The sequence below is a fragment of the Sciurus vulgaris genome, assembly GCF_902686455.1.
Source record: "Sciurus vulgaris genome assembly, chromosome: 8".
NCBI classification, from domain to species: Eukaryota; Metazoa; Chordata; class Mammalia; order Rodentia; family Sciuridae; genus Sciurus; species Sciurus vulgaris.
Genome location: NC_136468.1, coordinates 148,768,950 through 148,795,082, shown reverse-complemented (window position 1 = coordinate 148,795,082; position 26,133 = coordinate 148,768,950). Strand labels below are relative to the sequence as shown.

Sequence of the window (26,133 nt, the reverse complement as noted above, 5' to 3'; positions counted from 1 at the left end):
TCAAACCCACAGCCTTACACATGCTCGGCAAGTGCCCTACCACTGAGCTACAACCCAATTTCCCAAGTTAAAACTTTTAAGAGACAAATGTGGTACGATGTAACCATTCACTTGCAAGATTGTCATAGGGCTCAGAAAATGTGGCAGTGATGAAGTAAGGAGAATTTTATTATTTATTGGTTTATTTTTATTTATTTTTTATTGTAAACAAATAGGGTACAACTTGTTTCTCTGTTTGTACATGAAGTAGAGGCATACCATTTGTGTGATCATACATTTACATTGGGTAATGGTGTTTGATTCATTCTGTTATTTTTTTTCCTTCCCCCATTTGTTTATTTTTTGATACTGTGGATTGAACCCAGGGGGTTCTGCTACTGAGCTACCTCCCCAGCCCTTTTTCTTTTTTTATTTTGAGACAGAGTCTACACTAAATTGTGGAGGCTGGTCTCCAATTTACAATCCTCCCACCTCAGCCTCCCAAATTGCGGTGTTACAGATGTGCACCACCACCTGGCAATAATGAGAATTTTAGTAGATGGTTTCTTTTTAGAGTTGTCCCTGTGATGGAAATATTTGGTGCCTTCTTCTTTGCAATTAATACACAATACTTATAGGAATATCAGAAAATGCAGATGAGCAAAACGGGGGACGTCTGTCTGGGGACAAGGTTGTATTTTCAAAGTAAAGCAGGGCTGGGGAGGTAGGTTTGCGGTAGTGGGCTTGCCTAGCACGCACGTAAACCCTGGGTTCAATCTCCAACACCGCAAGAACAAACACACACACACACAAAGTTTGTGTAAAATATTGAAGACTCCCACTCCAGTGGGGCACATTGGCGCACACCCGGAAATGCCAACGACTTTGCAAGTACCAGGGCAGCCTCAGCCGTTTAACAAGGCCCTAAGCCATTTAGCGAGACCCTGCCTCGAAAAAAGAAAAAAAAAGTTGAGGGGCGCTGGGAATGTAGTTCAGAAGTAAAGCAAAGCTGGGTTCAGAGCTCCCAGTGCCAGAAAAACTGGCTCCCACTCCAACAGCCCAATGAGTAAACAATTCAGACCCCCAGACAGCCAACAGCCGCGGTTCTCCCGGCCTCAAATTCTGGCCTCCAGCCTTGCTGAGGCTCCAGGCCCCGCCCCTTCCTACGACGGCCCCGCCCCGCCCGCGCGCCCCGCCTCTCCGTGGATCCCGCCTCCAGCCCCGCCCCCCGCGACTCCCTCTGTCCCAGATCTCGCGACAGAGAAACCCGGAAGTCTCGCGGCTGACGGAAGCCCGGGCACCCACGTGGGCTGGGCTGCGGGTCGCGCAGCTGGTGCGGCGGGAGAGGGGCGCCATGGGCAAGCTGCGCCGGCGGTACAACCTCAAGGGGCGCCTGCAGGCGGGCCCCGACCCCGGCAAGGGGCCCCCTGCCCCGCCCGCGGTGCGGCTGGAGCTGGAGGGTAAGGCGCCCGGGACCGGCTCTGGGTGTCGGGGAGCCCGAGGGGGGCCCCGTTCCACAGCATGCGCAGGAGTGGCAGTGACAGCCTGGTGTTGACGTGAATAGGGGCAGTTCCTGGGCTTCTCTTTCTCTAATATGGTAACGTGGGGCAGTTGGCAAGAAAACAGGAGCTGTTGGCAACCATTCCCGTGACTTCCGTTATGATCTTGCCAGGAACCTCCATATTGTTGTTTTCAGCCCCGGCTTGTCTACTCAGCGCCAGTCTGACTGGCATTTCGGACTCTGTTAGTGGGAGCCTGTTACCTGGCGTGACACTATTCGGGGCACTGGAGACATAGCAGAAAAGGAGATGAAAATCCCCTCTGCCCTGGGCTTGCAGGCTTGTGGGTGGAGGCAGGCAGAGATGAACGTAAGGAACATGGGGTTTTATGTGCATATAGTACTAAGGAGATGAAGCAGAAGTGATTGAGGGCTGCTGGGGGGGCCTGCTGAGAAAGCGTTACAGGAGTCGGGATCCAAGAGGGTCCCAGAGCCTAAGTGGAGATAGGAGAAAATATTGAGCGTTACAGGAGTCGGGATCCAAGAGGGTCCCAGAGCCTAAGTGGAGATAGGAGAAAATATTGAGGGCCAGGTGATAAAGGCACCAAATGGAACTGTTGAGAGGGGAGCCGCAGAAGGTTTGGCGCAGAGGAGGCACAGGACCTGGGCTCATGTGTGGACACCCTCACTTCAGCTGCTGTGTTGAGGAAAAGCAGTAGAGGTGAAGGCAAGACCAGAGGGATTTGCAGGTGGAGTTGATGCTGGACCAGGGAGGTGGCAGCGGAGGAAGCGGGTGGGCTTGGGGGAGCTCCAGGAGCCCAGCTTTGGATATGAGTGAGTACTTTGGGGGCCTGGGAGATGTCCGAGCAGGAAAGCTAGGTAGCTGTTGACTGGACATCTGTATATAAATGAATTTGCTTAAAGTGATAAGAGAGAATGAGTCACCGAGGGACCAAGTCCAGCCCTGGCGGAGAACTGGGAGAGTGGATGTCCTGGAGCTGCCAGGACTGGGTGGGTGTCCTGCACCCACAGCAGGTGCTGCTTGGGGCCAGGGAGGGAGAGAAGGACATTGGATTTAGCACTGGGAGTGCATCATCAGTTGGAGGCAGCTGGTTTCAGGGCAGAGCTGGGCTGGAACAATTGGTGTCTTCCAGGCCCCTGAAATTAAGTACTTTTCAAGATTGAACTAATCCAGCCACTTGTGCATGCCTCCCAAGGCCAGGTCAAGTTAAGCCTCAGGAAAGACCCCAGAAATGGGGTTGGGGAAGGCCAATGGAGAGGTCGTCTTCCCTAAACCTGCCAGTGTGTTCACTGTGTGATGGTCCCGTAGGCAGTGAGGGTGTGGGGAAGTACGCAGGGTGGGACTCCGGAAGTCTAAATCCACCCTCAGAGTCGCACAGATAGGCCTAGGCCGTGGTCGAGGCTCGTTGCCTTGCAGCCTGGGATGCTTTACCACTGAGCTACATCCCCAGCCCATTTATTCTGGGACAGTGCCCCACTGTTGCTCAGGCTGGCCTGGAACTTAACGACCCTTCTTCCTCAGCCTCCCCAGCAGCTGGGGTTACAGGCATGTGCCGCCACCACCACCCCACTGGTTTGTATTTTCCAATGATTATGTTTAAAAGTAGATTCGCCACAAACTCGGGCACAACTTGTTTCTCTGCACACTTGGAACCTCACAGTACCATGGGATTGGTTCTGACCCGCAGACCCCCGAGCTGTGTGTGCCGGACAGCTCCCAATAGCCCTGGGCCTGCGGGAGGTGGGGGCTGAGCACCCGCAGGAGGATTTGGCATGAATGAATTCCTGCACTCCGGCTTCCCGGACTGTGGGTCAGGCACGTGTGTCTTTTCAGACAAGGACACGCTGAAAGGAGTGGACGCAAGCAACGCCCTTGTGCTGCCCGGGAGGAAGAAGAAGAAGGCCAAGGCCCCTCCCCTGTCTAAGAAGGAGAAGAAGCCTCTGACCAGGAAGGAGAGGAAAGCGCTGCAGAAAATCTTGGAGCAGAAGGAGAAGAAGAGCCAGGTATGCCAGGCCGCTGGGGTGCGCACACAGCTTTCCAAGGAGTGGCGGGGGTCTGTGTCCCTCAGCATGGTCTCAGTAGCAGGACTATCCCGTCACACTTTCCAGAATGAGGCAGATGTTTTTTTAATGTCTGCACTGTCAGATGCAATAGCCATTAGTCACATATGGCAGTTGAGCCCCTGAGATGTGGCAGCTGTGGTGGAAGAACTGAACTTGTAGTCAGTCTCTCTCTCTCTCTCTCTCTCTCTCTCTCTCTCTCTCTCTCTCTCTCTCTTTCTCTTTCTCTTTCTCTTTTTCTCTCTTTTTTGCATCTCTAAGTTGCTTATGGCCTCACTAAATTGGTGAGGCTGGCTTTAAACTCAAGATCCTCCTGCCTCAGCCTCCTGAGTTTCTGGGATTACAGGTGTGCACCACAGTGCCCTGCTTGTGTTATTCTTAACTGTAGAGAATTTCAACCATTTTTCCTTAACATATACATATTTGGGGGATTGCTGGGGATTGAACTCAGGGGTACTTGACCACTGAGCCACCTCCCCAGCCCTATTTTGCATCTTATTTAGAGACAAGGTCTCGCTGAGTTGCTTAGCGCCTTGCTGTTGCTGAGGCTGGCTTTGGACTCGTAATCCTCCTGTCTCAACCTGCCAAGCTGCTGGGATTATAGGCATGCACCACGACACCCAGCTCCTTAGTATTTTTAAAGGAAAACATTTGTAATGGGAAATTCAAAGATCCACAAAAATAGAATAGCACAGTGAAATCCCTTGTCCCATCACCAGCTCCCAGTCAGCACTTGTTGGTCAGTCTTGGGGTCATCCCAGCTGCTGGTCCCTCTCCCAACCACTGAGGGATTCTGAATAGATCCCAGCAGCGTGAATCTGAACTCCTTTTCTGTGACTGCCTTAACACATGACCGCAAGCTGTGTGGCCTAAAGCAAGAGAAATGAATTCTCTTGGTTCTAGAGGCCAGAAGTCCCCGATCCTGCTGTCAGCAGGGCCACACTCCCTCCCTGGACTCCCAGGGAGATTCTTCCTGACCCTCCAGCTCCTGGAGGCCCCGGGCTTCCTTGATGTGTGACTGTGTTCTCCAGAGTCTGCCTCTTTCTTATCACCTCTGCATGTCTCTTTTTGGGTACCAGGGGTTAACTCGGGCACTCAGCCTCTGAGTTTATTTATTTAGAGAGGGTCTCACTGAGTTGCTTAGGGCCTTGCTAAATTGCTGAGGCTGGCTTTGAACTTGAGATCCTCCTGCCTCAGCCTCCCCAGCCTCTGGGATTACAGGTGTGCGCCACCACGCCTGGCCCTGTGTGTCTCTTGTGGGGACATTTGCCTGTGGACTTGGGACCACCTGGGTGGTCCCAGTTGGTCTTGAGCCTTCCTCACGTCTACAGACCCTTTTTCCAGATAAAAGCATGCTCCCTGGCTCCGGGAGGGAGCATCTCTTGGGAGTTTTCAGCTTTTTCAACACAGGATCTCATCCGTAGGCATTTTAATTTGTATCTCTAAAATAATAACCTTTTAAATAACCACAACACAACACCGTCAGCATGCCTACTTTTTTATCATTTTTTTTTTGTGCTTGAGATTAAATCCAGGGTTGCTCAGCCACAGAGCTTCACCCCTATCCCCAGCCCTTTTATCTTTCATTTAGAGACAGGGTCTCGCTGAGTTGCTTAAGGCCTCCCTAAGTTGCAGTGACTGATCTCGAACTCCTGATCCTCCTGCCTCAGCCTCCAGATCTGCTGGAATTACAGGCCTGGGCCACCGTGCCTGGCCTAAATTTTTTTCTAAGTTTGTAAAGTACCATCCCACGTCCAGCCAGTGACCATCTCCACTTCCCCCATGGGCGCTTCCTCCTGCCAAGCCCCTGCAGCAGCTGTTGAAGAGATGATGCCCTCCCAGCGTTTCCTGTGGACTAGGTTAAAATTCTGTTACGTACTTTCCCATGCCTTCCAGAGTTCCTGAGCATTGGTATTTGGATCTAGAATAATGGTTCTCCACCAAGACTGATTTGTCCTAGTTTCGTGGATGGCAGTGATGGTGGGGCTGTTGAAACCTGTGGGGAGGCCTGGGGTGCTGCTGAGGAGCCTGCCGTGCTCGGAACACCAAGAACCACCCAGCCCAGAATGTCGAAGAGGACGCTTCCTGAGCGCAGCGTGACCTGGACATGCCATTGCACCCAGGAGCCGAGGGCGCCCCGGGGGACATGCGTGTCCCCTTAGCACCTGGGGTGTGGTCCCGGAGCTGTGGTCGGAAGGGCTGCTCTTCCAGGGTGTCCTTAAAAACTCGTTTCGTGTTTTTTCCTGCTGTTTTTTCTCCCGTTCTGGAAAAGAACCCGGGACCTCGCCCACACTGGCAGGTGCTCTGCCACTGAGCTGCGTTAGGCTGTTCTGCTTTACTTGAGTCGCAGTCGCACCGACCTGCCCAGGATGGGCTCAGACTTGCCTTCCCGCTCAGCCTGCTGAGTAGCTGGGGTCACAGGCGTGTGCCTCCGCGCCGGGCTTCCTTTTCAGTCCTGAAATGTCCGTAAGGAGCAGGTCAGGCACCGAATGCCTCCGAGAGCAAAGGGAGAGACGCCGGCAGCTCTCACCGGTGGAAGGCCCTGTGCTCTGCATGGCGCAGGCAGTGTGGGGGCTCCAGTGGGCACAGCCCTCGTACCCTGGACGGCAGTGCAGCATCCCATTAGGTGACAGGCACGTTGGTTCAGTGTCCTGTCGGTGGACATGTGGACACTGAGGGCCCTGTCTGGACTCATGCCGCGGGGAGCCTCCTCCTGCGCCCCCAGCGCCAAGCACACGCGAGCCTGCCTGCGGGTGTTGGGCACCGTGCGCCAGCTGCATGGCGGCTGGCGGCCAGGCGTCAGGCCTGCTGAGATTCCCCCTGCTGTCCTCCTTCTCTTCTGAGGAGGTGGACGCTGCCGCCTGTCTGATGTCCTCCTTCCCTTTCTCAGCGAGCAGAGATGCTCCAGAAATTGAGTGAAGTCCAGGTGTCGGAGGCCGAGATGAAACTCTTGTACACCACGTCCAGGCTGGGCACTGGCAACCGCATGTACCACAGCAGAGAGTGAGTCCGCTCCCCTTGCCAAGCCCCCTCCCTGCCTGCAGCCCTGCAGGGCTGACAGTGTGGCATCTTCCGGGGTGGAGCGTCATGGGAAGGTGCGGGTGGTGGCCTGAACGTCCATGGGCCAAGGCCACCGTGCCGCTGAGCCTCCTGAGAGGCCAGGACAGCAGTGCTTGTTCTCGTGGTGTCCATCTGTCCTCACGTGAACTCGTCATAGGTGCAATGGCCTTGGTCGCCAATAAGGTCATCTTCTGAGGTCCCAGCGGGCATGAATTGTGGGGAGACATTATTTGGGCCAGTGCGGTCAACGTTCAAACACTGGAGATCTCTGGCTAATATCCAGGTTTCCTCTGGTCTTGACCAGCTGGAGAGGCTGGCGTCCCTGCAGCCACCCTAGAGCAGTCCCTGTGCCCTCCCACCTCCACCGCATGCTGGGGGTTCTCACACTTGCCTGCCGTGTTCACCTGGGCCTTGCTGGTCCCTGAGAGCCCTGCAGGGCGTGAGCTGTCCAGGACCTGTTTACCTAGGGCCAGCGATGTCCCAGGCTCTCCTCTGGGCTCCGGGGAGACAGAGGTGCACAAGAGTGAATTCCTTTCCCGTTAGGAGCTGGCACCCCAGTGGGGGCAGCGGACAGCAGTCAGCGCCCCTGTCCGTCTGCTGCTGGTAGTAGGAAGTGGGGTCCTGTAGGCGGTGGGGAGAGGCCCCTGCGCTCTGGCCAGGCAGCGTCCCTGATGGGGAGGTTCAGGCAGAGGCGCGAGTGAGGGGAAGCGTCTGCAGGAATGTGTTTCTGGGAGGGGAGCAGCTGGGGACTGGCCCTGGGGGGAGGAGACGTGGCCTGTGGGTCCCGCCCCGGTGTGGGCCCCGCACCTGAGGTGTCCGCTTTCCTGGCAGGAAGCCCGATGCCCAGGCAGTGCAGGGCCAGCAGAAGATCAGCAGCCTGGGGGGGGCCCACCGGAAGCGCGGCCACTGGCTGGAAGAGGGGGAGTCCGCGTCCTCCGAGGAGTCGGAGCCTGACGAGGCGCCTGCGGCTGACGGGCCTGGGGCCCACACAGGGCCCCCCAGCGCACCTCTGCCGCCAGCCCCCGCTGGCGTTGGGCACGAGAGCCCTGCACCCAGCAGGCCACCCCCTGCAGCCCGGGCATCTTCTCCCTCGCAGGGGACAGCCTCCCACCCGCCGAGGCCCCTGGCCAAGCCTGCAGTGTTTGTCCCCGTCAACCGCTTGCCCGAGATGCAGGTTTGTGATCGGGAGGTGACTTGCTGTGGAGGGGAGGGGATTCTGGGGAAGCAGGGTGGTGGCGGCCCTGGAGTCCTGGTATCCTCCCTGGGAAGGTGGGCAGTGACCATGCCTGGCGAGGCCAGACTGACGGCACGTCCCGGTGCCCCGTTCTGTCACTGTGCATGTGCCACTGTGGACACGCCCCGTCCTGGTGGTCCCGTGTCCAGTGGTGCCCACCCCCCACTGCTGCTCTGCTGCCCTGGTCCCGCGCTGACTCCCTCTCTCCCCAGGAAGAGCGGCTCAAGCTCCCGATCCTGTCTGAAGAGCAGGTGATCATGGAGGCGGTGGCCGAGCACCCCATCGTCATCGTGTGTGGCGAGACTGGCAGCGGGAAGACCACTCAGGTGCCCCAGTTTCTCTACGAAGCCGGCTACAGCAGGTAGAGGCTGCACACGGTGCCTTTGGGTCCCTTGGGGACAGCGGCAATGTGGTCCAGAAGCTGGTTAAGAAGCTGAGCTCCTGGCTCTGCGTGTGCGTGCTGCGACTTCAGACAAGCTCTCAGCCTCTCTGGCTCTGTCTCCTCAGCTGCGAGCTGGGGTGGTGGCACTGCAGGCCGCACTGTAGCTCTGGATGCAGCCAGTGGAATTGCACGAGGCGCCTAGGTCAGCTTTGGAACGTGCGGCGCTGTTCCGTAGGGTCATCCTGTGGCCTCCCGTGGGCCCTGTGGTCCCGGCTCTGTGTGGAGTGGTTGGAGTGAGAGTAGGCGGAGCAGGACGTGGGTGGCCAGGGCCCACAGCGGGCCAGGCTTGCTTCCTACTGCAGCTGGTGGTGGGCTCCTGTGAGGGGCACCTGCCTGGGAAGCTTGTTGGTGGCTCAGGACACACAGGTTTTCCTGGGGTCACCGAAGCCTGCTCTGCCTGGCGGGAACCGAGGGCCGCTGCCCCAGAAGGGACCCGGGAGCTCAGCACCACTGCTCACAGGGACGCGGAGCGCAGAGAGCTTGCCTGCCCCCCGGGCCCTGCACTGTCAGTCCAGGCAGCGCCTTTGCTGACCTGGCTGTCCCTTCCTGCCTCGGCCATCAGCTTCCTGTCTCGTGCCCTGGGAGGGCTGTGTCCTGCATCCACTTGTCAGGTGGGCCCGCAGGTGGCTCTCAGACAGACAAGGGCCATGCTTCTGATCCTCCGTGTCTCCCTTCCCAGCAGCGACAGCATCATTGGTGTCACAGAACCCCGCCGAGTGGCTGCTGTGGCCATGTCCCAGCGAGTGGCCCAGGAGATGAATCTGTCACAGAGGTGAGGCCCTGGGGCCCAGCCCCAGGGGCTTCCAGGCTTGCTGAGGGGCTGGGCAGAATGGCTCCCATGCTGGCTCATCCTGTGGGACCTCGGGACCCTCCCAGGCAGGGGGCCACAGGCAGGGGTGAGTCCACCTGCTGTCCAGCTCCCGTCAAATGGGCCGGTACAGGAGCTCAGGGACAGAGCAGCAGCCAGGTGCCCGGCTGTCACCTGTGACTTAGCGTTGCCAAGTCGATTTAAAACTCAAGCTTCCAAAGCACAAACCCCTCCTGGCAGCGGCTCCTCAGCCCTGGGACCTGGGTTCTGCCTCTGAGCCACGTGGCTTTTTGGGGGACTGATTGAGCCCGGGGGTGCTTAACCGCCAAGCTGCACCTCGGCCCTTTTTTCTTATTATTGAGACGGGATCTCACTAAGTTGCGTAGGGCTTCACCAGGTGCTGAGGCTGGCCTTGAACTTGATCCTCCTGTTGGCCTCCCGGTCACTGTGATCACAGGTGCGCTCTACCACGCCCGGCCGCCTTTCAGCTTTTTCTCGTAGATTTTCAGTCATACGCATAAGTACAAAGAACAGCACGGAGAATCGCATCCCGGCTCCTCACCTCGTAACCAGACCTGTGGCCTCCAGCATCCCTGCCTCAGAGGCCCAGCCCAGTTCTCTGTTTGGGTCTGGAAGACGGGCACTTGCTTGGGTCCAAGGGCGTACCACCCCGGAGCCACTGCTTTGTAGTGGTCTTGCTGAGCTACCCGGGCTGGCCTCGCATGCGGCCTCCTGAGGTGGGCACTGTGGGTTGCCCCAGGGGGCTCTCACTGACACCCCGGCTCGGGCCAGCGTCTCATCTGGGTGACGTGGCCGCTCAGTCACCTGGATCCCTCCCTCCTCCACAGACCTCCCCCTTTGTCCTGGACACCAGGCTTTGGAGTGGAGGGTGGGTGGAGGGGGGCCTGGGCCTGGGCCTGGATTCTGCTGGGCCCTGCCCGAGCCAGTGCTGAGCTGAAGCCTGTCCCTGCAGGGTGGTCTCCTACCAGATCCGTTATGAAGGGAATGTGACCGAAGAGACCAGGATCAAGTTCATGACGGATGGGGTGCTGCTCAAAGAAATCCAGAAGGTTGGTGCAGGGACAGTGGGTCTGGGGAGGATCGGCGTCACTAATGACGTGATGCCCTGGAGTGCCGCCTGTTGGCAGAGGGTCACGTATCGCGGTGCCCGTGCTGTGCAGTCTTGAGCCAGGTACTTGACCTCTCTGAGCCTTGGTTTCTTAGACACCTAGTGCCTTCCTCAGGGTTTGAGGCAGGAGCTGGACAGTGTCCATGGCAGCACAGCTGGGGCTCCTCAGCACAGTCCCGTGTTTTCACTACAGTGTGGTGTGCATGGTCTGTGTTCTGTGAGTGCGAAACACGGGGTGTGTGGTCACTGCCCTGTGTCCCAGACTGAGGTGTAGGCCCAGACCCGGTCCCCTCCAGGGGACTGCCAGGTCCAGGTGTGCTGCAGGGCAGCACTAGATTGTGAGTGGGGCCCAGCCTCGTGCTGAGGAGTGGGGAGGGCCGCAGGTTCCTGTCCCCAGCTGCAGAAGCCTGTGTCCGAGGACGCTGCAGAGGTGAGTCAGGACGCTCACCACAGCCTCCCAGCCAGCCACTCCGCCTCCGGGTGCATCCGAGGGAGTCAGGACGTTCTGGGACTGGGCCGGTGATCATGCGGGGTACTCACGTGTCCCTAGAGAGGCCTGGGGAGGACACACTGCTCCCAAGAGGGTCTGTGTTGTCCCCAGGCAGGGTGGCCTCGCAGGGACAGAGGTGACTCCGGCCTTGGCCTCAAGCCCACCAGGGGACTGAGGTCCGGGCAGCCTCTGATGGCAGTGCCCGGCCCCGACAGGCAGAAGCAGCCGCCCTGCTGGGCACTGTCCCGCAGCACCCTCCCCTGTGCAGTGCGCGCCACAGCGGCTGCCTGCAGATGCCCTCCACCTCCGCAGGCAGGCCCTGGGCCCCCTTTGACAGACGAGGCACCGAGGCACAGGGAGGCCAGGCAGCGCCAGGGCTGGGAGCTGGGGAGCCGAGGCAGGCAGCACGGGCTCTGTGCCCGCAGGCCTGGCTCGCGCCCAGCCAGCCTCTTGCCTGCCCCCAGGACTTCCTGCTGTCCAGGTACAAGGTGGTGGTCCTGGACGAGGCCCATGAGCGCAGTGTGTACACAGACGTCCTCCTCGGCCTCCTCTCCCGCATTGTGGCTCTGCGGGCAAAGGTAGTGGTGTGGGGGGGACTGGGCATCTCCTCTCCTGGGGGGAACTGGGGGCTGATGGCTCTTGTCCCCAGTGGGCACTGAGGAATGGATGCTCCTCTCCTGGGGCCTCCATCTGGGCCCTGCTGAATGATCCACTGGGCACTGGCAGGATGGGGCAGGCACCATATCGGCCAGGATACCATCAGGCCCACTGGCTGTCAGGGTCCTTGGGTCCCTGTGCACAGGCCAGGCCTGAGTCCTGCCATCACCAGGACCGTGAGTCAGTGTGACCTGCCCGTGTGACACTGCGCACTGCCCTCCTCACTGTGGGGGCCCGGGTCCAGCCTCATGACCTCTGACCTTCCCCTGCATCCACAAAGGCTGGCCTGGAGCTCGCTCGAGGTGCCCTGGTGTTCAGGGTCCTGCCGAGGGCAGGGCTGGCCGCTCCCTCTGCCAGGCGCCCCTGGGGATCTGAGGCTGCCCCTGCCTTTCCCTGCCCCAGCCCTCTGTGCCCTCGCTGCAGAGAGGTGGCATCTGGGGGTCCTGGGTACCCGGCCACATGCAGGGCCCTGGGGGACAGACAGCTGTGTTCTAGCTGTTCCTTCCCTTCTGGGGTTTCCGTTTTGGTGAGGGCAACAGGTGGTAAGAAGAGTGTCTGAGGGCTGATGTGGGCAAGGGGGCAGGGAGTGCCAGGGAGGGGCTGGAGGGTCAGTGAGCAGCTCACTGGAAAGGCGGCCTGTGAGTGGAGGTGAGGGAGCGAGCAGTGCGGGTGGCAGGTGCCAAGGCCCCGCGGCAGGCATCTGCAGGTGGGTTGGCTTTGTGTGTCGTTTACTCGCGTGCCACGTGATTGGCCCCTTTAAAGCACGTCGCTGTTTGGGTCTGAGTACACCCTGCTGTACAGCCGTCTCCACTGCCACCTTTAGGACATTTTCTTCACCCCAAAAATACCTGGACCCCTTAGTGTCACCCTATCCCCTCACCCCGCCCCCATTGCTAGGTGACTCGAGTCCACGTTCTGACTCTAGTTTTGTCTGTCCGGGACATTTCACGAGGAGAATCTGTGCCCCCGTCTGGCTGGCCGCTGGCCTGCGGTGCTGCCAGCTTCATCCAGCCGGCTGCAGCTCGGGACTTGGCTGCTGTTGTGTCTGAATCTTTCCCATCTGTTCCTCACTTTCTGGCGGTGAGCGTGTCTGTACCGCTCAGTGAGACGTGTCCCGCTTCTCCAGGGGGTAGCCGGGGTGGGGCCGCTGGGTCGCTGGTAGTCCTGCCTTTAGCCACGGTCGAGTGCGGCTCTCAGCACCGTGGTGTGAACCCCGTGCTCCCTACGGTGTGGGGCCGCTGTCTCCTTGTCCTGCCGTCTGCCTTACGCCAGGTGTGCCGGGGTCTCATTGTGATCTGGTTCTGTCCGGTGGCCGCGCGGTGAGCGAGGTGGGGCCAGCTAGGAGGGTGGGGGCCTGTGTCCTCCAGGCGACTGCCAAGCTCACGGGTGGGGCTTCCTGGCAGCAGAGGACAGCCAGGACCGCAGCCCAAGGTGGACGGCTCAGATCTCTAGATAGCCTTGCGTTCAGAGAGGTCTTCAGAGAACCAGGATCCTGGGGAGCACGTTTAAAAACACCGGCGGAGGCTCATGGGCAGAGCGCCGGGCACAGCGGGGGCTGCCGAGGTGCGGCTCCAGTCAGGCCTCTCCCCCTGAACCTCGGGGACAGACAGTCCCGGGTCAGGTGGGAGGTGACGGCAGCTGTGTCCCAGTGCCTCCTGTCCCGCCCCACCTTCCACCGTCAGAGCCTGCCCTCGGGGTGCAGAGTCCTCTAACCAGCCTGCCGGGGAAGGCAGGCCCTCCACTGGTCACACTGTCTGTGGGATCTTGGTCAACCAGGAGGCCTGGGGTTGGGGGTGAGTCCTGGGCTGCAGGGGTCACCCAGCCTGTCCTGCTGCAGAGGCACCTGCCGCTGAAGCTGCTCATCATGTCGGCCACACTGCGAGTCGAGGACTTCACCCAGAACCAGCGGCTCTTCCCCAAGCCACCGCCCGTTATCAAGGTACAGCCCGGCAGTCCTCTCCTGGGCCTCGAGGGCCGCACGCTGTGGTCTGGGGTGGCTCCTGAGGGGCCTTTCTGCCACACAGGACTTGACGCTGTCGGGGACCCTGATCCATGCTGGGCACGGTGGCCAGCCCGAGGCCACACTGGCAGGGCGTGTCTCGCCTTGGAACGTGGGGAGGAGGGTGGCTGCGGGTGCGGCTCAGTGTGAGGTGCGGGGCTCAGTCCCAGTGCCATCTGCAGAGAGACCTGGAGCCAGGAGGGGCGGAGGCCGGCCCCACACAGGCTACCCCAAGCTTCCCCGTGCTCCGCAGGTCGAGTCCCGGCAGTTTCCCGTGACCGTGCACTTCAACAAGCGCACTCCGCTGGAAGACTACGCTGGCGAGTGCTTCCGGAAGGTCTGCAAGATCCACCGGATGCTGCCCGCAGGTGAGGCTGCGGGGAAGGCGCACCTTCCTGTCAGTCCACAGGGCTGGCAGGACGCAGGCCCCAGGCGGCACGGCTGCCTGCACCCAGCGCCCAGGGCGCGGCTCCCCGCTTCTGTCCCTGTGCAGGAGGCACCTCAGTGTTGGGCAGTCACGGGGTTCAGTCGTTCTGGGAGGCTGAGCCGGTGGGGGAGACGGCAGGGCGGAGATGGGAGTCGGGCTGGTGGGCATTCCCCTGCCTCCGGCCCAGAGCTGAGACCACCAGTGTCTGTCTGAGACCATTTCTGTCCTCGGGTCTGTGCCCAGGGGACACCTGCACTGGTGCAATCTGCTGAGGCCCGGGGTGTCTGCTCCTGCTCGCCACCCATGTCTGTGCCCCTGGCCTCTGGCGCGCTGGGCGGGTGTGTGTTGTGGAGTGTCGGGTCACAGGCTGGCTCTTCCACAGGTGGTATCCTGGTGTTCCTGACGGGCCAGGCCGAGGTGCACGCGCTGTGCCGCAGGCTCAGGAGGGCCTTCCCAGCCTCCAGGGCCCGGGCACCAGGTAACCAGGTCCCTGCTCCCCGACCGTGTGCTCACTGTCCGCTGAGCCTGCGACGGGCCCCCTGGCCGGGGCTTGGCTTCCACTGCCAGGCTCTCCAGCCCTCTGCCCCAGGGAGACCCTGCCATGCAGTGTCTTGCTCTGCTCTGTGGGCTCAGGTACTGGTCACTGCACCGGCCCCAGGTGTCTTTCTCCACACACCCCCTCGCTCACCCCTCCAGAAAAAGACCAGGAAGACTCAGTGGAAGAAATGCGGAAGTTCAAGAGGTCCCGGGCCAGAGCCAAGAGGGCTCGGACTGCGGTACGTGGGGCTCACGGGAACCCAGGCCGGTCTGGACAGCGACCACTAGCCCCGTGTGGCTGCTTGGATTTCAGTTTAATTGGAAAGAGATCAAATTATAAATGCAGTTCCTGTTGCACCAGACCCGTCTGGGGTCTTGGTAGCACATGGCTGCTGGTGACCCCAGGGCTGGCACTGGCCCAGCCTCCCCACGCTGGAGGGGCTGCAGAGCAGCCCAGCCCTGGAGGCTGTAGGTCGGGTGGGTCTTGAAGGCAGTGCATCAGGAGGAAGGGCCCTGGGGCAGGGGGACCTCGACGCGCTGGGGAGCGGGGCGGGAGCGGCCTCTGCTCACCACGGTCCACACCAGGCTGCCCACGGCCACCGTGTTCATGTCCTCTTGACTGCAGACGTTGCCCCAGATCAACCTGGATAATTACTCAGTGTTGCCAGTGGGCGAAGGTGACGAGGACAGGGAGGCCGAGATGGACGAGGAGGAGGAGGCCCTGGGCTCCGACCTTGATTTGGACCTGGGGGACGAAGGGCCAGACGGAGGTGTGGCCTGGTAGAGCATCTTGCCCGCAAGTTCCCTGGCTGCTTCTGCAGCGTGTCCTGAACCCCGGCTGCGTGCCGGCTCCGTCGTGGGCCTGGGGTGGCCGTAGAGCATAGGAAGGCCTGTCCCGCCTGTGGCCGCGCACACCTGCCCCTGTCCAGCGTGAGCCAGGGGAGCTGGACCTGCTGGCCGTCTGTCCACATCTCTGTGCCGCCTGGTGCAGAGGGGACCCCAGCATTTGTCATGTGGATAAAAATGGGATCCCTCCCCAGGGCTCACGTTTGTCAGGTGGACTTGGGTCACAGGGCCAGCTGGGGAAGGGGCCCAACTCCTGGGGCCCTGTGTGTGCAGGCAGACCAGCATCTTGCCGGGGGCAGGTCAGGCCAGGTGTGCTGACGTACTATGGTCCCAGCTCCTCAGGAGCTGAGGCAGAAGGATCTCCTGAGTCCAGGCATTCAACGCCAGCCTGGGCAACGTCACAAGACCCTGTCCCTTTAGGAAAAAAAAAAGGGAGGAAGGGAAAAGCCTGTGACTTTTGTGTCCAATTGAGACCTACGGGGCAGCCAAGAGTTCCCCCTGGGCACGTTCGCTGGCCCGAACATCATGCTGCCAGGGCAGGGCAGGGGCGGGCACTGGAGACGGCAGCTGGGCAGCTCACGGGAGGCAGCCTGGCGGGGCGGGCATCGACGTCCTGGGTTGGGCAGAAGTGAAGGCAGAGCCTCCAGGAGCTTCCCCAGGCTCTGCCTGCCTCCGCTGCGGGGCTGGGCGCGCAGCTGGGCAAGGCGGAGGTGCCAGCAGCCTCTGCCCCCTGCAGGTGAGCATCCGGACGCCTCCCTGCCCCTCCACGTGCTCCCGCTCTACTCCCTGCTGGCCCCCGAGAGGCAAGCACAGGTACTGCTGGGCGTGTGGCCGGGCCTCTCTGCCTCCGGTATGCTGCCCGTCCTCCCTGCCTGCCCTCTGACCACCCTGGGGTACTTGGGTCTGGGAGAGTAGAAGCCTACCCTGGGCTGGCAGCTGGGGACTGGTGGCCAGGCTGGGCGAGCCTGGCTTTGCCGGGGCCTCCGTCCCGCAGACCCCCTCCTGACTGGCGTTTTCTCTGCGCCAACCCCAGGTCTTCAGACCCCCCCCAGAGGGGGCGAGGCTGTGTGTGGTGGCCACCAACGTGGCCGAGACGTCCCTCACCATCCCAGGCATCAAGTACGTGGTGGACTGCGGGAAGGTCAAGAGGCGCTTCTACGACCGCGTCACCGGTGTGTCTTCTTTCCGTGTCACCTGGGTCTCCCAGGCGTCAGCTGACCAGCGCGCGGGCCGCGCAGGCCGCACGGAGCCAGGCCATTGCTACAGGTGGGCCACCTGGTTCCCCGGCAGTGGACACTAGGGACAAGGAGAGGCAGCACCCCCCTCCATGTCGCCGTGTCCCAGGGAACAGCAGCCTCGTGGACACGCGGCGTTGCCTGTCCTGCTGCTGAGCAAGGTCTCATCGCCAGCTGTCTGTCAATGGCCTGAGCAATGGCGAGCACTTGGAAGTGCCCGGTCTCTGGCTTTGGGGTGCTTGCTGCCGTGGCAATGCCACCATGACCAGCACAGGACCACGTGTCGCCCCACAGAAGCCCCCGCCCAAGATCTCCCAGGCCCCGCAGTCAGGAGGCTCCCGCCTCCGAGGTTCCGCCTGAGGAGTGGATCCTAGGATGTGGGGCCTTTGGCGTCCAGCTTCTGTCCCAGCATGAGGACTTGGGGTCTGCTCCTTCCACGTGCTGGCCGGGTCATTGCAACCCGCCCCTCATCAGATGGACACCCGGGTGTGGCCCCTCTGTTTCCGGCTGAGGCAGGGTCTTGCCGAGTCGCTCAACCTCCCCCTCTGTTTCTGGCTGAGGCAGGGTCTTGCCGGGTCGCTCGGCCTCCCCCTCTGTTTCCGGCTGAGGCAGGGTCTTGCCGAGTCGCTCGGCCTCGCTTAGTGGCTCTGGTGTCACAGGCCTGCACCATTCGCCCTGCTGCGGCCCCTTTTCTGCACCGGTGACAGGGCTGCTTGAACGTTGCATCTGTTTCCCTTTCTCGTGGGTGTAGCCCCGGGGTGAAGTCCCTGGTCCTGTGGCAGCTCTGGGCCTAATGAACGGAGTACCTCTCGGGCACGGGGCTCAGCTGGTTCCGTGGTGGCCGCCCCCTTCCCCACGGGGTCTGTCTCTCCACGCCCTCCCCGACATGCTGCCTTCAGCGTGGTCTACTCTGTCCCAAGTGTGTGAAGGTGTCCGACTGGTCTGGACTTACTCGTCCCCCGTGGCTGGCATGGTGCCAGTCCCTGCACATCCTGGGCAAGGCTCCAGCCTGTGTGGCCCGTCCACCCCCCGAGCGGCCTCGCGTGCCCCATCTGTGCTCCTGGGCCCTCCTCGTGACGTGTAAGCGTCCTTGGCAAACGTGTTCCCCTCCTGCTGTTCTTGGTAGATTGACAGCTGTTTTCTCAGCACTGTTCTGAGTGACGACATGGGGAAACAAGGATGTGGTGAGAGGCTTCCCCAGGGTGCGGGCAGCAGGCTGCTCGCTGCAGGGGCTGCCGCCCTCCCTGTGCCCGCCGGCCGCCACCTCGGATGAGAAGGCAGTTTAGTGACTGGCCCAGTAGGTGGCCGGGCAGGCCTTGTCCAGTGTCTGGCTGAGCACCTTCCTCACGGCCCTGCCCTCTGCTGGACTTCGGTCCCCTGTGGCCGACTCGGGCCCCGCCTGCACGGGCTCAGGTTCTGCCCGCGGTCTCCACACGGCCCTGCCCTCTCCCTGCAGGCTGTACTCGTCGGCCGTCTTCGGTGACTTTGAGCAGTTCCCTCCTCCTGAGATCACCCGCAGGCCCGTGGAGGACGTGGTCCTGCAGATGAAAGCTCTCAACGTCGAGAAGGTCGGTGTTGTCCACTGCCCCCAGGTCCTGCCAGGCCCCTCCCGCTCAGGAGCCCGGAGCTGCGCCTGCTGGTGGCCTGCCAGGTGGGCTCTTGCAGGACGTTGCCCCAGCAGGTGCCCAGAGACCTCCGGCCCGCTGTGACTGACGCTGCCCCAGGATGCTCCCCCTTGGGCTTCCAGGGGACAGTCACCTGGGCAGCGAGACCCACAAGCAGCCTGTGGTCAAGGTTCTGTGGATTCCTGGCTGCAGCCTCCCTGGCCCAGTCCCCGTGGGGAGAGGACTGAGTCAGGACAGGGGCCAGCAGTGTGCCGTCCAGGCTGTGCCATGCCCCTGGCTCCTCAGGCCCCCTGCTGTGTCACAGACGTCCAGGCCCCTCTTAGCTGTGGAGAAACAGGCCAGGAAGTGAAGGTCTCTGTCCAGAGACACGTCTCGCAGGAGCCAGGACCCAGGTGGCCTGTTGCTCTCTAAAACCACGTCCTCGCTGGGCCCAGTGGCGCCTGCTGCGCTCCCAGCTCCTGGGAGGCTGAGGCAGGAGGGTGGCCTGAGCCAGGTCTGGGCAGTGTGAACCCGTCCCTGTGGAGGAGAAAGTCCAGCATTGTCTGGTTGCAAACGTAAGGTATTGGGAGTGGCCGAGTCCCCGAGCTTGAGACCCTTGGGCAGCATGAAGCCCGCCCTGCCGTCCAGCTTGGCTGCGGCTGTTTCAGAGGTAGCACCTTGCCTTCCTGTGGTCTTCTAGATGTGACCAGTTAGGCCACCACTGTCCTGGGCTTGACCCTTTTCCAAGGGAGAACAGCGGGTCTGGATGCGGCTCAGGTAGCTGCTCGCTGGCGTGAGTGCACTGGGTTCTGTCCCCGCTCCACACACACATGGAGACGAGCCCACAGCACAGGGCTGGGGGAGCCCAGTCTGCTGGGCACTCTCCTCTGGCCCCTGAGGGCTGCCCCGTTCTGGAGATAAGGTGGCCTGCGTGGGCCCTGGGGCTGGACAGTGCTGGGCGGGTGTGGAGCGGTCCTGGCTCTAGGGCACCACTGGAATGCCTTTGTTTAAGCCGGATGGATCAGGCCACTTCTGTGGAAGTTTTCCCGCTGCTGCTTGCTCTGGAGGAACTCCAAGGGCCTTGTTGGGCCTGCCTGCCCTCCCCCAGACCTTGCTGCCCAGCACTCCCTGCTCATCCTGGCCCACTGCTGTCGGCTCCTTGTTGCCCTTCAGCGGGCCACACGCCTCCCACCCCGGGGCTTTTGCACATGCTGTCCCCATTGCCTCCTGCTCAGGAGTCGGTCACCCCAGGGTCCTTCCCTGGTCACACTTGTTTTGACAGCTGTATTGAGATAAGAGTCTGCAGCGCGTCTATTAAAGTGGTTTTACGTGCTCACAGAGCTGTGCAGGTGGCGGCCATTTTCATTACCCCAGAAAGACATCTGTCCATCGCGCTCTTACCCCGGCCCCCGCAGCCACTGGCAGTCACTGGCTACTGTCTGTGGCCCCTGCTGACCTTTCCTGGGTAGAGTCGCACACTGCGGGCTTTGGCGCCTGGCCGCTGGGCAGCATGTTCTCGCGGTCTTGGGGTGGCGTGTGTGCCACACGCTTCTCTGGCTGCACCTGCCGTTAGGCTGCTGGGGTTGCCTGCCGTCCATGGTCTCGTCAGCCGGCAGGCAGGGGCTGTTGAGTCTACCTGTTTGTGACCCTTTCATGTGGCCACTCGGGAAGGGCAGCGTTCGTGTGTCTAGGGCACTGTTCTGTGGTGCCGCTCGTTCACGTGAAGCTGCTGACCCCGGGCAGGCAGTGCCCAGCGAAGGCCGAGCCTCGTCCCGTGGACCTCCACCTCCACAGCTGGCGCACAGTAGGAGCTCAGGATGTGCTCTTGGTGCATGGAGGGCTGGGCACCTCGCCGGGGCCTGGAGCGCCCTCTGGCTGCTTCCGCACACCCAGGCTCCAGGTCCCGGGAGGCTGAGGGTGCTCAGGACAGGTGGAGGGTCGCCGAGGCTGCCGGGCCTGGGAGCCCGCTGCACCTCAGTGCTCACACATGGACGTCCACGCTGTCCCCTCCCCGCCTGTCTCCCCAGGTCATCAACTTCCCCTTCCCAACGCCTCCCTCCACGGAGGCCCTTGTGGCTGCGGAGGAGCTGCTGATCGCGCTGGGGGCCCTGCAGGCTCCGCAGCAGGCAAGAAGGTGGGTGAGCAGGTGGATGTGGGGCGGGCCTGGCCCGGGCACCCCTCCTGGCGGCCTACCCACCACAGCCTTGGTCTGCAGGATGAAGCAGCTGGAGGTGTCCCGGCTGAGCTGCCCCATCACAGAGCTGGGCAGGACCATGGCCACCTTCCCTGTGGCTCCCCGCTATGCCAAGATGCTGGCGCTGAGCCGGCAACATGGCTGCTTGCCCTACGCCATCGCCATCGTGGCTGCCATGACTGTGCGGGAGCTGTTCGAGGAGCTGGACAGGTGCGTCCACGCCCTGGAGCCCTGGGCTTGCTGGCCCAGGGGAGGCCTGTCCCCCTGGGCACTTCAGTGGTGGCTGCAGCGCCAGCCGCTGCCCCTGAGAGATGTCAGATTGGGGGCTGAGTGGGGGCCCTGGGGTGGAGGGCATGATGCATGAAGGGCACTCGGCCCCGGCTCCACTCCTGCCCCGCTGGCTCTAGCAGGCCCAGGCGCACACCAGGCCAACAGAGGCCGGAAGTGACGCGATGGCAGCCGTGGCCCGCACCTGCAGCTCTGAGCCGTCTCCTCGGGGGGCATCCGGGGGCCATGGGAGTTACAGCTGGATCGTCGTTGGAGCGAGTGGGCCGATGCGACCGGAGCGCTCTGAACCGGCCCTGCAGCTAATGGCAGCCACCCTTTCGGGCTTGAGGAGCGTCCCCCTCGCCCGGGCGCCTGCTCTGCAGCTCAGGGTGCTGGCAGTGTGCCCAGCCAGCAGCCTTGCCACCCGCCTCCCTGGTGGGGGTGTGCAGTTCCATCTTGGCAACCGCTGGCTGCACATTCTGACCTGGGGTCGAACGCCCCGATGTTCACGGTGACCCCTGCATCTCTGAGGGTGGCCGGGCAGCTGTGTGGGCAGTGAGCATGTGTGTGTTTGCAGGCCAGCGGCCAGTGAGGAGGAACTCGCCTCCCTGAAGGGCAGGCGGGCCCGGGTGGCCCAGGTGAAGCGGGCCTGGGCGGGGCAGGGAGCCTCCCTGAAGCTCGGAGACCTCATGGTGCTTCTGGGTGGGTATCCGCCTCGGGGGCATGATGGGGGGTCGCCCAGGAGTGGGGTCCGGCTAGTGACACTCGGTGGTCCCCAGGCGCCGTTGGAGCTTGCGAGTACGCCGGCTGCTCGCCCCAGTTCTGCGAGGCCAACGGGCTTCGGTACAAGGCCATGCTGGAGGTCCGGCGCCTGCGGGGCCAGCTGACCACTGCAGGTACAGCCCACCCCCAGCGCACCTGCCGGCCCTGCCTGGCTCTTCTAGTGTCTGAACTAAAGAGAAGGTGGCGTTGTGCCCGTTCACCCACCACAGCTCACTGTGCACGGCGCTCCTGCAGCCGGGGGTGTGCGTGCCACCCAGCAGCTGTCCCGTGGCGGTGCCCCGTCCCTGCCCTCTGCCTCGCCTGGACCCCTCTTCCCTCCCTTTGCCCCCCGGGCTCCAGGCCCTCGCATTCAGGACTTCACAGCTGCACCAGCCACACAGGTGACTCCTACCAACAGCACCCAGGGGCCTAGCAAGGAGGGAGTGTCCTCTTCCCCTCACACACACTCAAGGGACACAGTGTAGATACGGGCAGCCCCTGCCCTTCCCCGAGGTGGACAGGGAACCCAAGTTCAGTTGAGGCGGGTTGCAAGGTATGGTACCGGAATCTGGCTCCGCCAGCTGGCGCTTCTCCCGCGCCAGAACCCTCTGGGCACTGTCACCGCTCTGGGTCACCCTTATCTAGCCCTGTCCCCAGAACTGCTCGCAGCTGCCCTGCACGCTGGTGGCAGTTTGGCCATCCGGGGTGGTGTCCACAGGCTTCCCTCCAGGATGAAGAGGGGAAGATCTGCGTGGGCTCACGGCCAGTCCAGGCCCCCGGGGGATGGCGGGGTCTCAGCAGGTCACTGCCACTCACAGGAGCCGTCCTAGCCTGGGAAGGAGGGCACGGTGGGCCTGAGAGCGGGCTGGTGCCTTCCCGGAGGTCCGGGCAGGACCACCCAGGCCCACTGCCCCCTCTGCTCTTTGTCAGTCAACGCTGTGTGCCCCGAGGCCGGCCTCTTCCTGGATCCCAAGATGCAGCCGCCCACCGAGAGCCAGGTGACTGCCCTGCGGCAGCTGGTGACAGCCGGCCTGGGCGACCACGTGGCCCGCAGGGTGCAGAGTGAGGATCTGCTGGATGAGAAGTGGAGGAACGCCTACAGGGTGGGCCCCGGGCCTCGGGTGGGCGCTTGGTGGGCAGTGGGCCTCAGGTGGCAGCAGGCCTCGGGTGGGCACTCGGGTGGGGCCGAGACGTCACAGAAGCCCCCCGAGGACAGGTGGCTCTCCGCTTCTCGGTCAGGGCCTCCCCAGCATGCCTAGCAGCAGCCATGTGGAGACGTGATCCCCAGGCCACGCTACACTGCCGTGTCCATTGCTCCCTCCTCGTGCCTCCACGGCCCGCCTCAGACCTTCCCGCCACCCTGGAAGGCCCGGCCCCGGTCGGCTCCTGCTGGGTCTGCCTCTACCAAACGTTCCGCGTCGCGGAGTGCGGCCGTGTGCCCTTGGTGCCTGACCCTGTCACCGCACTCCGTTTCCAGGTCCATCCTCCTGGCCTGTGTGGACACCCGTTCCACCTGTCCTGGGAGCAGCGCTGGCCTGGGTGCACCTGGCCACCCTCGTGGGCACTCCTGCTCTCCGGGAGCTTGTGGCCAGGGGCTGCACGTCAGGCAGCAGGTCTCTGGTGCTCGGGTCTGCGCACCTTGAACGCCATTCCCCTCTGCAGACGCCTCTCCTGGACGACCCGGTCTTCGTCCACCCCAGCTCCGTCCTCTTCAGAGAGCTCCCCGAGTTCGTGGTCTACCAGGAGATCGTGGAGACCACCAAGATGTACATGAAAGGTGCCGTGTTGGTGGCCAGCCCTCTCCTGCCGCCAGGTGCTGCCAGTGTGGCCTGAGGGCTCGTGAGCCTCGGCCTGCCGTGACCCGCCCCCTTCTTGGCCAGGTGTCTCCGCCGTGGAGATCCAGTGGATCCCAGCTCTGCTGCCCTCCTACTGCCAGTTCAACCCGCCCCTGGAGGAGCCGGGCCCCGTCTACTGCCCCGAGCGGGGGCGGGTGCTCTGTCACCGGACCAGTGTGTTCTGTGAGTCCTGCGGCTTCCTGGGTACAGGTTCCGAGGGTGTCCGCCAGGCCCCGGGCCTCCTGTCCTGACGGGCAGGTCCAAGGACACAGCTGGGTCTCGGGAGGGCAGATCGGGAGGGTCCCTGCTCACCCGCCCTGCCCTCCAGATCGCATCGGCTGGCCCCTCCCTGCCGTCCAGGTGGATTATCCAGAAGGCCTCGACTGCTACAAGCACTTCGCGAGGTTTCTGCTGGAGGGGCAGGTAGGCTGCCCACGCTCCCCGGGCCTCCTGCTCGCTGCCGCCCGGGGGAGCCAGGCTCACCCTCCTGTGGTCTCCTAGGTCTTCGGCAGGCTGGCCTCTTTCCAGGGCTGTCTGCTGTCCAGCCCGAGCACCATGCTGAAGACGTGGGCCAGGTATGGACTCCCGGGGCCATGTGACTTCCCTAGGCTGCCGTGACAAGTCCCCACACGTGGGGCCTGTGAACATCAGGAACCTACTCAGTTCTGGAGGCCAGAAGCGTCCTCCGCGTGGGCCTTGCCTCCCCAGGCCCGCTGGCCGCTGGCTTCCCTGGTTGTGGCAGCTTGGGTCCCGGCTCCGTGGCCTCCTCCTCCGCATCTGCCCGCTCCTCCTGTGTGGCAGCAGTCACTGGATTCGGGGCCATCCTAATGCGGTCCACCCTTATCCTAAGTGACACCCGTGTATCCCAGGGTTCTGGGAGGACCTGAATTTGGGGGGGAGGTCACTGGTCAGCCCACTATAGTCTAGCCAAGGACGGACAGTGGACAGAAAGCTTCCTGCCCACCCAGGCCCGCTGAGCACAGGCTCCACCCCTCCCGTGCCCAGCCAGCTGCCCACAGTGCACCCCTGCCCACAGGCTGCAGCCCCGGACTGAGAGTCTGCTGCGAGCCCTCGTGGCAGAGAAGGTCGACTGCCGGGACGCCCTGCTGGCCGCCTGGAAGAAAGACCCCACATGTGAGTCAGGCCGCGGGAGGCTTCGGGGCTCTGTGCGGGGGACCTGGCTTGGCGGGAGGGCCTGGCCCTGCAGCGGGTGGCGGGGTCCCCAGCGTGTAAGTGTGGGCATGGGCACATGATGTGGTCCTCTCCCGCCTGCAGACCTGCTGGCTGAGTACTGCGAGTGGCTCCCTCAGGCCATGCACGCCCGCGTCGAGGAGGCCTGGCCCCCCACCTGACACTGCCTGGACGCTGGGCTGCAGGACTGGGGCCTGGACTGAAGAGCCCTGAAGAGGCTCCCACACCAACGGGTCCCCAGCCCCGGCTGGTGCTCAGCGACGCTCCCGCCGCCCTGGCCGCCTGTCCCGCTTCCTTTTTTATAACTGTTTATTACAAGGTGGACGGTTATTTTGTCTCACATGCTAGTCCCTGTCTTAAACGTGCTCTTTGGGCTACATTAGCCCCTGTGGAACGCCAGGACTGGGGGCGTCTGCTGGCCTTTCCCTGAGGTGGGGAGCCCCCTCCCTGTAGCAGCAGAGGCCCCAGGGCTGCCCAGACCCTGGCCCTGGACTCAGAGCTGTCCCAGGTGGCAGACCCACCTAGCAGCTCTGCTCTGACCTCAAGAGGGCCTGCCTCTGAGAGGTCGGCCCCAGGACTTCCGTGTGTTCTGGTCACAGGGACTGAGCAGTTTGTGCCCCTGATGGTCAGCTGTCAGGCAGCAGGGAACAGCAGGGAGCTGACCCTTGGCCATGCTGCAGAGGGCAGGCCCCAGGACTTCCGTCAGCTCTCCAAAGTCCTGCGTGGGCGAGGGAAGGGGTTCCTGTCCGAGGGTTGGGCTGGCTATGAAATAAAAGCTGTGAAATTTGTTTATCAGAAATAACAACGGAAGACAGAATTACCTGAAGAGCAGGGGCATGGCCACTTGAGCGTCCAGAAAGGTCTGGTTCCAGTAGAGGAAGGAGCCCATGCTCGCTGTATTTATGGCACCACAGATCAAAAGGACACTAGGAGCTTCTTCCAGCAAACAGGATGGGGGTGGCATCCAGCAGGCCGTCTGGCTCTAGCGAGCACTTGAATTCGAGGCGACCGAGCCCAGGATGAGCACTCAACTCAGGCGGCCTCGCTCAGCGCGACCGAGCGTTCCCAAGACCAGGTCTTCCTGGTCAGTGGCCCAAGGACGCTTGGTTCGCATACATGTCGTGGGGGCTTCCCACGATCAGCCTTGAACGGGCCCCAGGTGGCACAGGGGAGCCCCAGGCCCTGCCTCCTGTCCTGTGTGGTGATGGCCAGCATCTCCTGAGGTGGAGCCTGGTCCCTGTGCCCAGCTTCCATAGCGCTAGTGCAGACAGGGCCACGACGTGCCACCAGACTGTTCTGAGTATGGACTTGGGGGACGACCCCGGGCACAGGCCGTCCCTGGGGGTCAGCCCTGCGGCCTGGCTCTCAGCATGGCCCTGGCTCCCACTGTGGCCTCCCTCGCCACGGCCTCACCTCCCACCGTCTCAAAGCGCCAGCAGGTTCTGCCTCCGCTGTGTGGAGTCCAGCCCGGCCCTTCCCTCGCCAGCTTCCCAGGGCCAGTGGCCACAGCAGCCAGAGGAGCTTGACCCGCCGGCACTGGGCAGGAAAACTCGGGTTCCTTGCCACACGCAGAGCTGGGCTGCGATGGCAGCTCTCTAGAAACCCAGCACTGCTGCTGGCAGCTCCAGAGGGAAGCAGTGTCCCTCCCTGGCCACCCTCAGAGGCACCGCAGCAGCCACCAAGTCCCCCTCTGTCACCAGCATCCCTCCCACCCCACAGCCACCCCAAGGAACCACAATTCCAAACACAGGTGTTTTTTTAAAAACCGTTTTCAGGCTACAGCCGAGCACAGGGCGCACACGGTCCCAGGAGGCCCACAAGGTCCAGGCCCGCCTGCAGCGGAAGGCGAGGCCAGCT

At 62.4% G+C, this 26,133-nt stretch overlaps 1 protein-coding gene across 1 annotated transcript; it reads left to right on the top strand.

Annotated features, from left to right (window-relative positions):
* Positions 1 to 1,271: 1,271 nt before the first annotated feature.
* DHX37 (DEAH-box helicase 37) lies at positions 1,272 to 24,518 on the top strand. Its single transcript, XM_079151207.1, has 27 exons — positions 1,272 to 1,439; positions 3,333 to 3,502; positions 6,450 to 6,562; positions 7,451 to 7,793; positions 8,066 to 8,214; positions 8,975 to 9,067; positions 10,077 to 10,173; positions 11,187 to 11,300; positions 13,217 to 13,318; positions 13,632 to 13,746; positions 14,188 to 14,283; positions 14,502 to 14,581; positions 14,968 to 15,112; positions 15,925 to 16,001; positions 16,222 to 16,454; positions 17,880 to 17,991; positions 20,055 to 20,161; positions 20,243 to 20,431; positions 21,066 to 21,190; positions 21,268 to 21,384; positions 22,181 to 22,353; positions 22,913 to 23,027; positions 23,131 to 23,268; positions 23,414 to 23,508; positions 23,587 to 23,660; positions 24,122 to 24,219; positions 24,361 to 24,518. The coding sequence occupies exons 1-27, from the start codon at positions 1,334 to 1,336 to the stop codon at positions 24,435 to 24,437; spliced, it is 3,453 nt and encodes a 1,150-aa protein (XP_079007333.1). The 5' UTR covers positions 1,272 to 1,333; the 3' UTR covers positions 24,438 to 24,518.
* The last annotated feature ends 1,615 nt before the right edge of the window (positions 24,519 to 26,133 follow it).

Excerpts from the sequence above, each read along its gene's own strand:
- DHX37 (XM_079151207.1), top strand. The coding sequence starts at position 1,334 with ATGGGCAAGCTGCGCCGGCGGTACAACCTCAAGGGGCGCCTGCAGGCG. Across the intron at positions 14,284-14,501 it reads CTCCAGGGCCCGGGCACCAG|AAAAAGACCAGGAAGACTCA; the intron begins GTAACCAGGTCC and ends TCACCCCTCCAG. Across the intron at positions 24,220-24,360 it reads CTGGAAGAAAGACCCCACAT|ACCTGCTGGCTGAGTACTGC; the intron begins GTGAGTCAGGCC and ends TCCCGCCTGCAG.